The sequence below is a fragment of the Podarcis cretensis genome (genome assembly GCF_951804945.1).
Source record: "Podarcis cretensis genome assembly, chromosome: 13".
NCBI lineage: Eukaryota > Metazoa > Chordata > Lepidosauria > Squamata > Lacertidae > Podarcis > Podarcis cretensis.
The window spans coordinates 33,159,693-33,175,535 of record NC_137182.1 but is presented as its reverse complement, the minus strand read 5'-3'; the positions used below and the strand labels follow the sequence as shown (position 1 = coordinate 33,175,535).

General features: G+C 40.0%; 1 protein-coding gene across 5 annotated transcripts; it reads right to left on the bottom strand.

Moving 5' to 3' along the window:
- Positions 1-2,473: 2,473 nt before the first annotated feature.
- On the bottom strand, positions 2,474-14,707 carry LOC307201714 (butyrophilin subfamily 3 member A3-like). Of its 5 annotated transcripts, none has more exons than XM_079951022.1 (13): positions 14,068-14,705; positions 12,327-12,429; positions 11,932-12,003; positions 10,964-11,239; positions 10,426-10,524; positions 8,615-8,641; positions 8,186-8,212; positions 7,340-7,366; positions 6,953-6,979; positions 6,064-6,090; positions 5,393-5,413; positions 5,268-5,294; positions 2,474-3,627 (listed from the first exon to the last, which is right to left on the bottom strand). In XM_079951022.1, exons 2-13 carry the CDS (start codon positions 12,349-12,351, stop codon positions 3,092-3,094), a joined length of 1,191 nt encoding a protein of 396 aa, XP_079807148.1. In that variant the 5' UTR covers positions 12,352-12,429; positions 14,068-14,705; the 3' UTR covers positions 2,474-3,091. The 5 variants fall into 5 exon arrangements, with proteins under 5 accessions (XP_079807148.1, XP_079807149.1, XP_079807151.1 ...); XM_079951023.1 differs by lacking the exon at positions 14,068-14,705 and adding an exon at positions 13,956-14,062; XM_079951025.1 differs by lacking the exon at positions 14,068-14,705 and adding an exon at positions 13,414-13,908.
- Positions 14,708-15,843: the final 1,136 nt, after the last annotated feature.

The following is a 15,843-nucleotide window of genomic DNA, read 5'->3' as shown; positions in this document are numbered from 1 at the left end:
GCTGGAAAGTTGAGTTGTTGTAGGTTTCAAAGCGATGGCAGGTGTGATGGCCATAGTGGAGATGTCACCAGGATAGTGTGGGGTAGGGGGAAATGGTGAGCCCCAAGGAAGGAAGCTGAGAGCCAAGAGAGAGAAGGCAGGTCCTGATTGAGACACGGTGCAGTTCCTATGGTCCTGTCCATAGGAGCCAACTCCTAGAGGTCAATATCCCTTTGCCCCCCTAAAATGTTTGAGGGGGCCACCCCACCCCCGTTGATGGGCACTGCCATTCCAAATGGTGTGTGCATTGTTCTTATTTCTGCCTGTCCGGCACGTCTTATTTCTGCCGTCCGGCACCTATACACTCCACATGCATGCTGTATCTTGTGATCGATTATACTGGGCAGGACTTATCTCTCCCTCCAATATTTTATAAAAGTGGGCACCCTTGGTCCTGCCACTCTCACGGGCATGCCAGAGAGGGCCTTCTTGGTGGCTGCTCCGACTCAAGAACTCCCTCCCTGGAGGAGCTAGACTGGCTCTCTCCTTGTCCTTCTGCCAGCAGCTGAAGTTCAACAGGCTTTGGGAAACTGACTGCTTTTAATGAAACGGCTGATGTCGTGATGTTTTTATTGAAATTATTTGTATGTTTTAAACAGATTTTATAGACATGTATCATTTTAATTCTATCAATGTTTAATTGTTTTTAATTATTGTTTTTCTATGCTTTTAGTGATTCTTGTTTTATCTGCAAGCCACCTTTAATTCCATTAGGGAAAAAGGCATGTTGTCAACAACAACAACAACAACAACAACAAATGTTCCTTCCCTTTTACATTGACTGCCTTAATATTTGGCTTCAAAGGTTGTGCTGTTCCTCGTTCCCAACCATCCATCACCACATTGCGCATACCTTTTGCACTTAAAAGTTTCTCTGTGTGTGGAGGCTCCCTGCATGATTTATAACCTCTGTTATTTTTCCTAGGGTTGAGCTAAATGTATGACCTTGCAGCTTTCACTACACTTGTCCTTTACATAAAAGTAAAGCAACAGTGGTGAACAATGAGCTTAGGACTTCCCATTCGGCCTGCAAGTCCACGTGGCCAAGCCGCATCTATCTACCCTACCTCTGAAGTCATAAGTAACCATCTCTGCTTGCAAATTTATTCCAATTCATGTATGCAAAGGAAAAACTGTCACAAGATGTCAGATGATAGACAAGTAGGTGGCCCCACCCATTTGTCAAACTTGGCTGGTGGTGTTGGAAAGGTAAGGATCCAGTACACTGGGTAGATCCAATTCCTCATCCTAAAGTAACTCATGGAGAGAGCCAATGGCAACAAGATATAGGATAAGTTGTGCTATACATTCCAGAGCATGAGAACGAGTTGACACAGAGGTGTTATGTTTGGTGAAAGTCTCAATTCTTTTTAGTAATAAGTAGTTCTGTCCCTAGTCATTGTTCTTTAATTTCCAGTAATAGGATTACTAATCTAAATAAAAATGTTGTGATCAGAATAAACTATCAAATAGCTTCTTCAAGGAGGAATATTGTTGCCCATCCCAGACGTTACACCATATGCCTGCAGTTTATAAATTCCAGATTCTAAACCCACTGACAATTGTCTCATTTTTGTAACTGACCATATTTATGTAACTGACCATATAAAAATTCCAGCACCTGATGAAAAAGGTACAAAGATATAACCAATATATTAGTACATATATTGTGTTGAAAAAGGTAGTGACATAACTGAAACAAGTAGTCCTTCTCTGCTGTTTACAGTTGAAGACCATGGGACTGAGGATTGCAGTCTGTGATAAAGGTAAAGGTACCCCTGCCCGTACGGGCCAGTCTTGACAGACTCTGGGGTTGTGCGCCCATCTCACTTAAGAGGCCGAGGGCCAGCGCTGTCTGGAGACACTTCCGGGTCATGTGGCCAGCGTGACATCGCTGCTCTGGCGAGCCAGAGCCGCACACGGAAACGCCGTTTACCTTCCCGCTAGTAAGCGGTCCCTATTTATCTACTTGCACCCGGGGGTGCTTTCGAACTGCTAGGTTGGCAGGCGCTGGGACCGAGCGGCGGGAGCGCACCCCGCCGCGGGGATTCGAACCACCGACCTTTCGATCGGCAAGCCCTAGACGCTGAGGCTTTTACCCACAGCGCCACCCGCGTCCCTTGCAGTCTGTGATATAACAGAGTAATTTCATATTTCATAAATCTTCTTTCAAATTTATTTATTTTTCTATTATTAATATACCAAGAAAAAAATCACATATCCTATACACACACACACACACACAATATACAAAATATTTTATTTTAATGGTTACTATCAACAATAGATTTCATACTCCAGTTACTTCTCCAGTTACTGATATGTACAGAATTGCTGACCAATCTATCATTTTCTCAATATAGCACCAAGGCTTGGTTCAGTGCTTGCTAGTGCATTATATATATATATATATATATATATATATATATATATATGAAAAGGATCAGTTTTATCCATGAAATTTGGCATTTCAGAAATGTTTATAGTATCATGTGTTTTTGAGGCTGTGGGATGTTTTGCATATTCTGCAAAACAAAACAAAATCCAACGATTTGGAAAAAACCCAAACCTGTTGCATATCTGAAGAGACAAGACACATTAGTAACTTGTGGCATGTGCTTTCCAGGGTCAAAATCAATACAAAAAAAGCTAGTCCAAATGTCTGTGATTCTTTCTGTAGCTGAAAGAGCATGAAGGTTGTCTCATTTTTTTCTGCTTCTAGAATGAACCTGTCTTCTTCTGATCCAGATCTAGTAACACCCGCAACAAATACCTGCCCTTTGGTTTCTGTTTCCAAGATAACACTCCCACCATCAATCACTTTAGGCTGGTTCAATAATATATGATTATCATCTGACGGAAGCAATATCTAACAATGATGACTTGCAACACAGGCAGAACACCTCACTTCAAAAGTTAGGCTTCCTAATAGAGAATTTACACTAACTATGAGTAATTAGGTGTAAAAAAAAATCAAAATCAAAGGAGCAGGTGTAAACCAGTCGTTACACAAGGCTCTGTGACATGCAGAAAACATGGGAAGTACTTTCTTTCACAGGGTTATTAAACATTTAGGGATGCTAACTGATCGGACTTCCAAGAACCTATCATCACTCCCAGGATTGAAGAATGGATACATTTTCTCAGAGAATTCATAAGGGATTGACCGAATAGGGCACATCTTCTGGACATTATAAAATGACAGCACGTTCTCATTCATGTCCAGAAAAACACCTACAACTTCACATTCTTCATTCTGGCCATCAGGTAGACTATTTCCTCCAGTGCAATGAAACTTACCCTGGAACCATCGTATACCAATATATCCCTCCTCCAGTGGCATTTCCAGATTCTCTTCTAGCCTTTTCCTTGTAGTTATAGGAAGTACTCCCAGCTCCCACTCGCCTTTGTGTCCAACCTCCACCTCCCAGTACATCTCCCCCTTACTATACCCCTCATTTGCCACTGCAATCAGAGGTCCTTTGGGATCTTTCGGTTGTTCGAAGGGGGAATGGTTATATTTGACTTTATTCTTCTCTTTGATGATGAGTTTGGCATGTGTGCATTTTGGATCCAGAGTGACATCGACTAGATAGCAAGAAGAAACAATAATGCCATTTATAAAAAGAAGATTGTTACTATCCATATTAAACACAGGATCTTTTTTGTGTGAGGTTATTGCTTGTGACCCCTAGTATGGTGAACTATCTCTGACCCGCCTCATAAACCACTGTCCAATTACATTCCACCACATCGTTGAGTATTACCACCATATGGAGTCTAATTTAATGCACTCTTCATCTTGTATTTATGCAGTGCTTTTTCTGGGGGTACGCAGGGGTGCACATACACCTAAACATTTTGTGAATCTAAGTTTGGCCTCATTGAGGGGCAGTATTTCAATATGAGTAGGAAAATGAGAGTACCCCTAAACATATTTTTAATAGAAAAATAGCACTGTGTTTATGACTTCTAGACTGGAATGCAGATTGTGAGGGAAAAAATATTTCTAACATCAAAAATGCTTTTACTTTGAACTGTTCTGTGCTGAACATTTTTTTTTTCAACCAAGGATTATGGTTGTTGACTTCAGTGTAATATAGACAGAAACATACTTTTAAAATGATAATGTTGAACCCAGCACCTGCTTTTGAAATCAATGCTCTAATCTAGCCATTCGCTATATGGGGAAAAGACATCTGGAGTGTCCCTAAATACAAGGACTTTCTAACTTGGCACATTGATAGCCCCCTCAGCCGATGTAAATGGAATTCTCATGTAGTTCTAGTGTACACTTGAAAATGTTGGCAACAGTAAGATAAATTCAACAGTGTAAATAAGTTTTGATGGATGTAATAATGGAATACTGAATGGTTTAGTTTATGTAAAATATGCAGGGATTTATCATACGTGAAATGAACCATGGGAAGGGAAGTAGGGAAGTCATTGATATTTTAAGGATGTTTAAATGAGTATTCTAAATTGTAAAACAGAAAATTTAATAAAAATTATATATATAAAGAAAGTGCTTTTTCTGGGGGGACACAGGGGTATGCATACCCCTAAACATTTTGTGAATCTTTGTACTTTTGTTCATTCACTATATTTATTTTTCCCAATTTGAACTATTAAATTGTGATTTTCTTGTGTCAAAATGAGAGTACCCCTAAACATTTTTAAAGAAAAAAAGCACTGTATAAAGGGATTCTTATGTAGTTCTAGATTGGAGTGAAGACCAAAATAGTTATGACTTTCACTATACATCCATAGTCAATATGCATATTTCTAAAGTGCAGATTGCAATTGTTGTGGGGAGTTTATAGTTATCAGAATCACAGCAGATGAATAAGGGAAGTTTAACCCTTTTTGATTTTGCTGTGGTCCAGATGAAAATTGCTCCTCCATTGATGCTGCTTGCATTGGGAAGATGGGTCTCATTGGTGCCAACATTCACAGCAACGAATATGCAGATAGCAGCTTTGGGGGTGTGATTTTTGTCAGGAATGTAGTCGGTCAAAGGAAGAGAGTTAAACTCCCCACCCTCCTGCAATAATTTATTAGTCTTCTGAGATACTGATAATTATCACTTCCCAACACCACTATTTGCATTTTTAAAAATGGGCACACTAAATGCAAGGAAGCCTTTAATATACTATACTATCTCATTTGGCCTTGAGAATATAGACTGACAACTGCTAAAGGTGTTCTATATTCACAAATGATCATACCTGCACAGGACAATGCCCTCCTAAACTCTGCAATGTAAAACAATAGGTAAGCGTGAGATTTGCAATGGTGCAACAGTTTACATTTAAAGAATGTAAGAATCAAAACATGTTTTGATCCAACTCACCTAGTTCATGCTCGGCTTTTGCTGTAAATGAAGACATTATTCAATCAGCAACTGTTTCACAAACGTCTTCTGACAAAACATAGGTAATGTGAGTGTTTCAACCAATCAGGTGGAATGGCTTTAAAACTAAGCGTGGAGAAATAAAGAAGTGCAAGGCTTTTGCTCAATTCTTCAGTTGAAGCTGAATGTAGCCTGAGTTTAGGTCTTAAGTGTAGTTTATAAGTTAAAGTATAGCTATAGACCTCAGATCAATGCATAACTTCAATAAATAAAAAGACCTAAAGTGCAAATTAAAGGGGGGCACACTTGGAGAGTGGCTTTTGGATCCTGACTCTGGAATGCCTTATAACCTCTTAGTCAAGCAGCAAGCTATATCCTTTCTGGATAGATTCATGTGGCAGAGAAAATAATGTTTCTTCCAGGGCCTGTCTCAGGGGGAAAACTACTTTAATAAGATACCCACTTTTCTCGTCAGTGACACTACTAGTTGTTTGCCCTGGCAGGTGCATTCTATGGCTTGTGAGTGCAGTGGGGGGGGGGGATAGAAAACAAAGACAATTTAAACCTCATGTATGAAAACAGCCTCTGGGTGAACAAAAAACATATGTGAGTGTTGCACCATCCATCCATTCAGTCACATGTTACTGAATATTACTGAAAATCATCCTTACCGAATTTTTCTTGCACTTTCCTGAATTCTGCAAATGAACAAAATGAAAAGGATCAATATTTTATGAATACAAGCAAGGTAGGGCTTTTCAATTTGCCTTTTAGAATGTTTAAGATTAGCTTAGTTTTTTTAGTTTAGTTTTTCTATACCCCAGAAACAATCAGATCTATCTATCTATCCATCCTAAAATTTAAGGCGGGTATCATTATCTAATTATATGTACTGTTTTTAGATCAGATTTGATTTGTGGATATCAAAACATTTTTCACTACATTCTGAGGACTAGGACCTTAGAGATTTTTAAAATATTAAGCAGTTTAAAAATTATTATAAATACACCAACTTCTAAAGTAACACAGTCATACCTCGGGTTAAAGTAGCTTCAGGTTGAGCATTTTCAGGTTGTGTTCCACGGCGACCCGGAAGTAACAGAACGGATTACTTCCGGGTTTTGCCGCTTGCGAATGCGCAGATGCTCAAAATGACATCATGTGCAGAAGTGGTGAATCGCGACCTGCGCATGCACAGATGTGGGTTGCGTTCTGCTCAGGATGCGAACAGGGCTCCAGAACGGATCCTATTCGCATCCAGAGGTACCGCTGTATTTCCTTGGCTAGAAGGTGCAGCAATGAATTTCCTCTTCATATTTAGTATCTACTAGACCACTCAATACAATCTCTATTTTATGATTAAATGTCAGTGGGCTTCATCTGTCTAGCTGCCAGGTTCAAGTTATGGCAGCTGCAGCTGGAGAAAGAATAAGGCTGTAAAAGGAAGAGCGGCTGCAGCAACCCTGTCAGATGGGTGGGGTACAGATAAGTTATTATTATTACAGATATTATTATTAAGAATTTGACTAGTTGACATCCCTGCTAGTGTTGTGGAATTACCTTTTCCTGTTTCTTCTTTTACTTTCTCTGAATAATAAAAGAGTGATAGAGTTAGTCACATGGTGAGCAAAGTATTATAAAATTGTTAAAAATGTATAACAAGTGAAATGTACAAGTTGATGTTTCTGTTTTATCTGTAAGCTGCCACGAGTCCCTGTCAGGGTAAGAGGCAGGATATAAACAAATATAATAATGGTGATGGTGATGATAATGTATTGACAGTTAAATTTTAAGTGTGGCACGTGGATCTCCATAGCAGTTGTGCAAACTTCATTTCTAACTGTGTCTGGGAACATAAACACAGAATGATATCTGTGTGAAATCTACAATGAATGACCCCAATGTATTGTACCATTATGACAGGCAGAAACTGAATGGGACTCTTACCTAGTTCCCGTTGAAGCTTTGCTTTTTCTTAAAGAGAGAGAGAGAAGAGTAATATTATTGTCATCTGTGGATAATGAGGGGGAATGCACATGAATGCACTGTGATTTGGAAGAGAGCTGTACTCTGAATTTCATTATGCTTTTAGTGGGCTTTTCAAAGCTATAAACTAAAAGCATAACCTTAATCATATTTTAAAGCCACATTTCAGTTGTAACATTCACATTCAAATCAGCAAGACCTTTAAAGCCACTAGCATTTACCAGATCATGCCATATATCGAAGAAGAAGGAGGAGGAGGAGGAGGAGGAGGAGGAGGAGGAGGGGATTCTACAAAAGTTGGCCTTCGGGAAGTGGAGAATTAAAGATCTGACCCACTGGCAGTATCTCATCTTCCAGTTCTAGTTTGGGTTTTATATTCCAGAAAACCAGCAACTGATACTAGATGGATATCCAAGACTCATACACAGGAAGTGTGCACGCTTCATTATGAACGGGAGGTAAACATTTCTCTTTCAGTTCATAGATATTATCTACTGGCCTGTACTCATATATTCTTCCCCTGTACAATATACTAAAGCTCACTGTTGGAAACTAGCCAACGGACTATGCCATAAACAGTGCTGGCCCCAGATGCAGAGGACAAGTCAAGCGGAGGGTGTAGCTCCAGCCCCGCACTCTTGTCCCAGACCATTTGCTCAGAGGGGACAGGCAAATGAGGAAGAGCAGGAGCAATGCCATGGGATTCCAGTGCCAGGGGATGCCCAATGGTGCCAGTCATAGAAGTAAACATATTTAGGGTAATGCACATGCAATTTTAATAAGGACAAGTAGAAAATCCAAGCTTACCTTCCTCTAATGCTAACTTTTCATTTTCTGCACATGGGGAGGGATATAGTAGTATTATTAATATTTGTTCAGTGCACTTTACAAAACATTTGACTTACAAAATCTTAAAATGATGATATCAACTTATGAAACATTTAAAATCCATATCACAGAATATCTAATTATCAGGTGGGTGTGCAATAAAAACACTAATATCAATGCTCTGTTATGTAATGTATGGAAACCCAGCCAGCTTTTTGGGGGGATGGGGTTAATAAATAATAAAACTATTATTACTTCAAACCTTAAAACAAACAATGTATAAACTTTCAGCCCTAGTTAGGACTTGAATGGCTTCACTCTGCCCCACCCAGCAGACTTTGCTCAGCCCCTTATTCCCCCTGTTAATGCAATCCCATAAATCATTCCATAAAGTGATACAGTGATTACCTGAAAAAGCAATCTTCCAATGATCATCTAAAATAAAATAAAGAACAAGATTTTTTAATATACTTTATATTTTTATATGAATGTTCTTTGTTTATGGGGGAAACCACTCTCAGCATAAATGTTCGGTTCTGAGCAGGTGCATGCTTAACAGGAGACCATAGACAACCCTGGCTCTATGATGTGATGGTCTAAACCACTGAGCCTCTTGGGCTTGCTGATCAGAAGGTTGGCTATTCAAATGCCCACAACAGGGTGAGCTGCCATTGCTCTGTCCCAGCTCCTGCCAACCCAACAATTCAAAAGCATGCCAATGCAAGTAGATAAATAGGTACCACTGTAGCGGGAAGGTAAAAGGCGTTTCTGTGTGCTCTGGTTTCTGTCACGGTGTTCCATTGCACCAGAAGTGGTTTAGTCCTGCTGGCCACATGACCCAGAAATCTGTCTGTGGACAAACACCGGCTCCCTCAGCCTGAAAAGCGAGATGAGGGCCTCAACCCCATAGTCACCTTTGACTGGACTTAACCGTCATGGGGTCCTTTACCTTTTTTTAAACTTTCATGCCATTCTTGAGGTTTTAGGTGCACACTTCTATAAAAGAGTCAGTATGGAATGGTCAGGGCCAAGAGGATTTGATGCCTGAGGCAAAATGTACCATACCATGTCTCAGTGTTGTGGCCGCCCATTGCTACCACCTGCAAGTACACCAGCATTATGGTGGCCTGCCTGAGTTTAGGTCTGAAGTGCTGTGATGAAGTGGGTTATGGGGAGAGGGGGCCGGAGGGCTGCCCTCTCCAAAGTCTCCAGGCTGGTGCTGCACAGCTGCAAAGCCCAAACACTTCCTTCCTGTTTGCCTTTTCACTCAAAGTCGTTCCTCGCTTTTCCTCCAGCACCACCACCAGGCTGCTAGCAATGTGGTGGCAGCAGTGGGTGATGCCTTCATTGGAGGGCAGCTCCGCCACTGTTGTGGCTCCTGCTGCTTGAGGTGGCCATCTTACATTGCCTCATGGGCACAGCGGCCCTGGGAATGGTGGTGTCAGATTATGCCCCCAGAGACAAGAGTTCAAATCCTGACTCAGCCATGAAGCTCACTGGGTAGCCTTGGACCAGTCACTGTTCTGTTTAATTTATGTATGCGATGTTACATCCATAATCATTGGCACATGCCCTTCTGGCCTGCACTCTTTATAAAGACTTAAGGAATGAGGCTATTACCCGTCTTTTATTGTCCTTTCCGGGTTGCCTAGCCACTGCCACAGTGTCCTTTCTCTTGGGACCTGATCAAGATGAGCAGGTGACTGCAAAGGTTGTAAGATTTTTAGCTGGGGCAATTAGAATAAGATCCACTATTTGACTATTGATACAAAACCCTAAAATGTATTTTATAGAACTGACTTTTTATTTTCATTCTTTGTCTATCGTATTGTTGTTTTATTGTTATGGCCAATGGTTGACACAAATAAAGATTCATTCATGTATGCCACTATAAGCTTCTTGGACTAGAGATGGGATACAATTGTAATAATAACTACTACAACAATAATAGTAACATTTTCGTTGTACACCTGACATGTGAACCAACCCCTATAGAAAGTATGGAAGTGGGTGTAAACCTAGTTATAGATTAACTTCATATTCTGAATTTTCTTGTTCAGCTTGTGGTTATTTATATACCCTAATGCACATCCAATCCATCTCTCTCTCTCTCCAAATCCAGAAACATGATGATAAAGATATCCCACACCCATTTAATGTCTCTGTGTGTGTCTCTGTGTGTCTTAGTGTTCATGTTTTGGAACAATGGGAAAACTTACGGTTTAGTTTCACATAGGTGACAATTATGACACTGATGATAAGTACTGCAATGACGAAGAAGCCAACCATGCAGAGGGAGGTGGAAGGGAAAAAGATTTCTGTGAATAGAACAAAGTCACCAGTTAGAAGATCTCTGCTTTTTCTTTTTAATTTGTCCATAGGAAACAATAAGCACAGATTAAACCAAGTTTCAAAATAACAGCGATAAATAAATATAAATATCTACAGATAGCAGAAAAGACACCTGGCATATTCTGCATCCATTGACAGAATTATTTAGTTCAGACCAATGTGGAATTTTTCCTAGTCCTATGGACCACGTAGGAAAGCAACATTAAAGTAAATCCTACTCAGAAGACTGGATTTACTGTTTCTTTGCTCCTAATTCTCAATATGCATAGGTAACTTATTTCACTTAATAATGTTTCCCCAAAGGTTCATACTATTGTTAGGGAGCATTGTGAATATTCATTGTTAACATTGTGTTCATTCTACACATTCATCAACAGTTTCTATACAGCACTGTTTCTCATTCACCTGCAATTACAAGGGAAGTTGATCCTATTGGTGTATTTGAAGATTTATTGGTGATTCTGCAGGAGACAGCACTCCCAGAACCCCATTCTAGAAGAACAGAATTTTCAATGCTGCTTTTGCCCAGAGTGGTTGGAGTAGCAGAAAGTTCCTGTCCTTTGCCATCCATCCATGACAGCTGCAGAAGCTCAGGAGATCTCACATTCTCAGATTTGCAGACAAGTCTGATCCCACTACCCTCATATTGGTCAACAACAATCAAAGGGCTCGTACTGTTACCTAAAGAGATAGGAAGATAGTTCAGTGTGAAGCATAAACACCAATAAATATTTGGGCAAAATTTGTATTTATTTCTGTAATCTGGGTTACATAAAGCAATGATATTCAACTGGTCATCTTGAAACTTGCATGCCAACCCAATCCTACCACCACTTAGTTTTTATAAAATAAATTGGAGAAGCAAACATATTGTAGAAAATCACAAGTGAGTCCTATGTTTTAGGGTAGAATTAATAGTGGTCACTGGGTTTGAAACAAAAAGTTCTAATATGAAGAACATGATGTTATCCACTATGTGAGCTGCATAGCAGGAAAAAAACATTGGGCTCTGAGGTAACGCTTGTCAATTTCAATCCCACTCTATTTCAAAGAATGTAGAAAACATTCTCTAGTCATTCCCACTTAAAAGAAGAATTGTTTTGAGTGTGCTCAGAAATGATCATGTTTTCTGGTAACTGTCTTATTGAGACACTGAAGGAGCTTTGTATCACTTTTTAGGTTCATTGTTAAATTGAAGGGTCATCTTTAATATATTCTTTACCAATAAAAATAAAAGTCCCTCCAATTAAATCTTTAGTTGGTGACTGCATTGATTAAACCTGACATTTCTAGTAAAAACAGAGCAGGGAACTGGCCAAGGCAATTACTTTTAAAAAAAACAAACAAAAAAAAACACCACTCAGAATACTTACCAGTTGCTGAATAACTCATAATCAGGAATGGCAGCAAGTGAATGGCACTGTTCCTGGAGTTGGTGAGAACAGCTATGAAAGCAAAGAAGCATTTGAACATCACCTTGGATAATTAAAAAATGTATAGGTAAAACCTACATGGAAAGGGAATGAGAGTGGAATTCAAGAGGAGTTCTATTCTGTTACCAAGTTATTAAGGCTGTGATCCTGTACATTTCCATTCAGAAGAAAGCCATATTGAACTGAATGAGACTTATTCCCAGGTGAGTTAGACTTTAATCTCCTTTCGATTATAGTTCTCCAATTTTCCTTCATCCCTTATCCCCACAGTATTTGAGGTTTTCTGTGGGTAATTTTGCTGTGGGTTTTTTTGTAGAAATATAAAAAAATCTTACCGCCTAAAAGTGGAATAATATTCATGATTCGGCTTCCAGTGCATGAAAAGCGATATGATGTTGTTCTTGCTGTAGATTTTTCCAGTTAATGATTAATCATACACTGAAAGGGAAGCAGCGAAAGGGAAGGGGAATTGCATGAGTTGTGCGCTGAGCATTCAGCAATAAGACTGGGATGATCAGACCACTTAAACGAAAAGCTAGGCTGCAGTGCTGTTGTGACTCCAGAACAATTTTAAGACAGGGTTAGCTAAGCTGTGGGCCTCCAGTTTTTGCTGACTACAATTACAATAAGTGCTGATCGTGGCCATGCCTGCAAGGTCTGGTTGCAGTTGGTATTTGATAATGTCTGGATGGCCAAAAGTTCCTCGTTTCTGATTTCAGATCAGAAACAGGAGAGGAGATACTAAGTAGACCTGACTTGGGACTCAGCTACATTAGTCAAAATACAGCGTTCTAAATGTGTTATAACACTGTGACACTGGATGGTGCTGTAGAGTTTGATCCTTCAGCAATGTGATTTTGCATTGTGAGAGTTTTCCTGAAATGTTTTTTGATGTATCTAGATCCAGCCTTGATCTTCTTAAATTCTAAGAATTCATACAAACTCTTCATAAGGAGTTCTTACATTTAGGTGTAGGTGGTCCTTGGATGGAGAATAAGGACAGGCTGTGCCCAAACCACCTTCAAAAGGAAGGTGGCTACCAAAGAAAGCCCACCCCTACCAGCCAATCTTTCAGATTCAAGATATTAAGCAGCTTGCCCAGGGAAGGGGAATCTGTGGCCTTCCAGATATTGATGGCTTCCATCAGCTTGAGCCAGCATGGTGAATGGTTGGGGAAGATGGGAGTTGTAGTACAACAACATTCAGAGAGCCACATCTTCCCCATCCCTGTTCAAGCCCATTTGCAGTTTAAGGAAAACACAGGAGGCAAAATTCTCTCCAATTGATCACAAAAAAGGAAACTTCCTCCCACCTGCCAGTTTTGTGGAATAAAGTGCAATGGCAGGGGAAACATGACGTGTACTAGACCTCACTTAAAACACCTTAAAACTATTTGTATTTGCATTCTAGCTGTGTTGTTACCATAGGCTCCCACACCATGATATTTCTGTCTCGAGGTTTGATGCAGCAGTGGGATAAGTCCAAAGAAATGGTAAGTCCAATTAGCTGTTCTGCCAGGGAAGTCCTCAAGAATGCTTTTTAGTTAATAAAGGCCTTCTAGATGCCCAAATAGGTATCCACATGAAAATGAAGTTGAATTGCCCATTAAGAGTGCTTCACTTGGCGTTCATTGTTTCATTGCTTATACATCTGGCACCTGAGCCAGATAATCTGCCTCCCCAGCAGTAAATATACAATAAAAGCGAATTAACAATTTGTTCCCACCATCTCTCACTCTATGTGCGTCCTCTCTCTCTCTCTCTCTCTCTCTCTCTCTCTCTCACACACACACACACACACACACACACAAACCACTAATAAGTCATTTCCACAGCAGTTTCCTCAATTTGAGGTCAAAGTGCTAAAACAGAAATTTAGATAGCATCAATGAAAAAGGACAGGTGGTCTTATTCTGTCCCTTTATGCCCACAAACTCTTGGCTTAGATAGAAAACTGTTGCTCACATATCAAGAGAGGAATTTATTCAGCCTGTCTCCACAAGAGCCGATTTCCTGGAATTGTGTGCCTTATAAGAAAAGACGCTTTCACTTTTAATCCACCAGGACAGAAACAAACCTGATTTCCCACAACTGCTCCTTTTCCAAGAAAGGGTGGCTTTGACGCTGCTGGCACTTTCAATTTGTTTTGTGGTTTTCAGTTCCTGACCTTTGCTCTCTGAAACACAAACACACACCTGAAAGGAAAAGGGGAGTAACAGAGGTGCATTTTTTCTGAGGTCAGAATGGTTTTGTTATCCAAAAACAATCAACAAAGGACTACCTCTTGCAGCTTCAACAGTCAGTTCCAAGCCAGGAAATGCAACTGGCACCTTTTGGAACATTGAAGAGCAAAGAGAGAAACTTGTGCCACAAACAACAACTAAAAGTTAAAGTGTGGATAATGTTAGCCCTGATGAATATTGTGATGTTTACAAATAACTTGGGTTACACAAAGTTTCAAGGTGCCAACACCTTCACACGTCACTCTCAGGAACTATCAGGATTTCAGGATCTTCACACAAAAAGATGGTTTTATCAAGAAATTTTGGCAGCAGAGGGAGAGAGGAGGGTTTACCCTTCCTGATTTTGAATTATATCATGCGGCTGCTGGGTTAGTTTGGATTCAGGACTGGATTACTCTAAAAAAATACAGATAATAATAATGAAGGTTTTCAATAACCGCTTTGGCTGGCATGCGTATTTGTTGTATGAGAAGGTGAAGGCTCACAAGGGGTTTTTGAACCATATAGTAAGAAAATCACTTTATAAAATATGGTTCAAATATAAAGATCTATATAAAGACCCAAAATCCCCTTGTGGACCTCACCGACAGAAGCCCTGACTGTAAAAAAGAAAAACATGAAAGCAGAATGGGCCACATATAGAATGCTGTTAGAAGAAAACAATAATAAACTCAATTTTTTTTAAAGAAATAAGGATATATCTGATGGACTGGTTACAATATTTTCAAATGAATGAGAGATTAAGTATGGTTAGAAAGAAAGTATTCAAGAATGCAACATCTAAATTTGAAAAAGAATTAATATAATCAAGGATGTACAATATTCTTCTCTAGTGGGAGGTAAAAGAGGAAGAAGTGAAAGGGGTAATAGTAAGGTGGGCCCAGGACCTTGGCAACAATATTTACACGGACCAGTTGGAGAAACTATGGAAGAAAGATACTAAGTTTACAGCGTGCTATAATCTCAGAGAAAACATCATGAAAATGCAATATAGATGGCACCTTACCCTAGCCAAATTGGCTAAAATGGATAAAAAGAGATCAGAACTTTATTGGAGGTGTAAAAAAGGTACAGGTTCTTATATGCATATGTGGTGGGAATGCACGGTAATTAGAGAATTCTGGGAATCCATTTATAATGAATTAAAAAAACTACTCAGGTTCTCATTCTCAAAAAAACCAGAGGCCTTCCGTTTAGGGATAATGTCATCAGAAATAAAAAGTAATGGTAGACCACTCTTCATGTACATAACAACCGCAGCCAAGATTCTGGTGGCAATGAAATGGAAAAGTGAAAAGATTCCTACAGTAACTGAATGGCAGGTCCAAATGATAGAATATTTACAGTTGGCCATGATGACAGGCTGTGGGTTAAAGCCTCAGCGCCTAGGACTTGCCGATCGAAAGGTCAGCGGTTCGAATCCCTGCGGCGGGGTGCGCTCCCGCTGCTCGGTCCCAGCGCCTGCCAACCTAGCAGTTCGAAAGCACCTCCGGGTGCAAGTAGATAAATAGGGACCGCTTACCAGCGGGAAGGTAAACGGCGTTTCCGTGTGCGACTCTGGCTCGCCAGAGCAGCGATGTCACGCTGGCCACGTGACCCGGAAGTGTCTC

Coding starts and splice junctions, on each gene's coding strand:
- LOC307201714 (XM_079951022.1), bottom strand. CDS start 12,351: ATGAATATTATTCCACTTTTAGGCG. Junction 7,367..8,185: donor AAAGTTAGCATTAGAGGAAG/GTAAGCTTGGAT, acceptor TCTCTCTTTAAG/AAAAAGCAAAGCTTCAACGG. Junction 5,414..6,063: donor GAAAGTGCAAGAAAAATTCG/GTAAGGATGATT, acceptor CTTCATTTACAG/CAAAAGCCGAGCATGAACTA.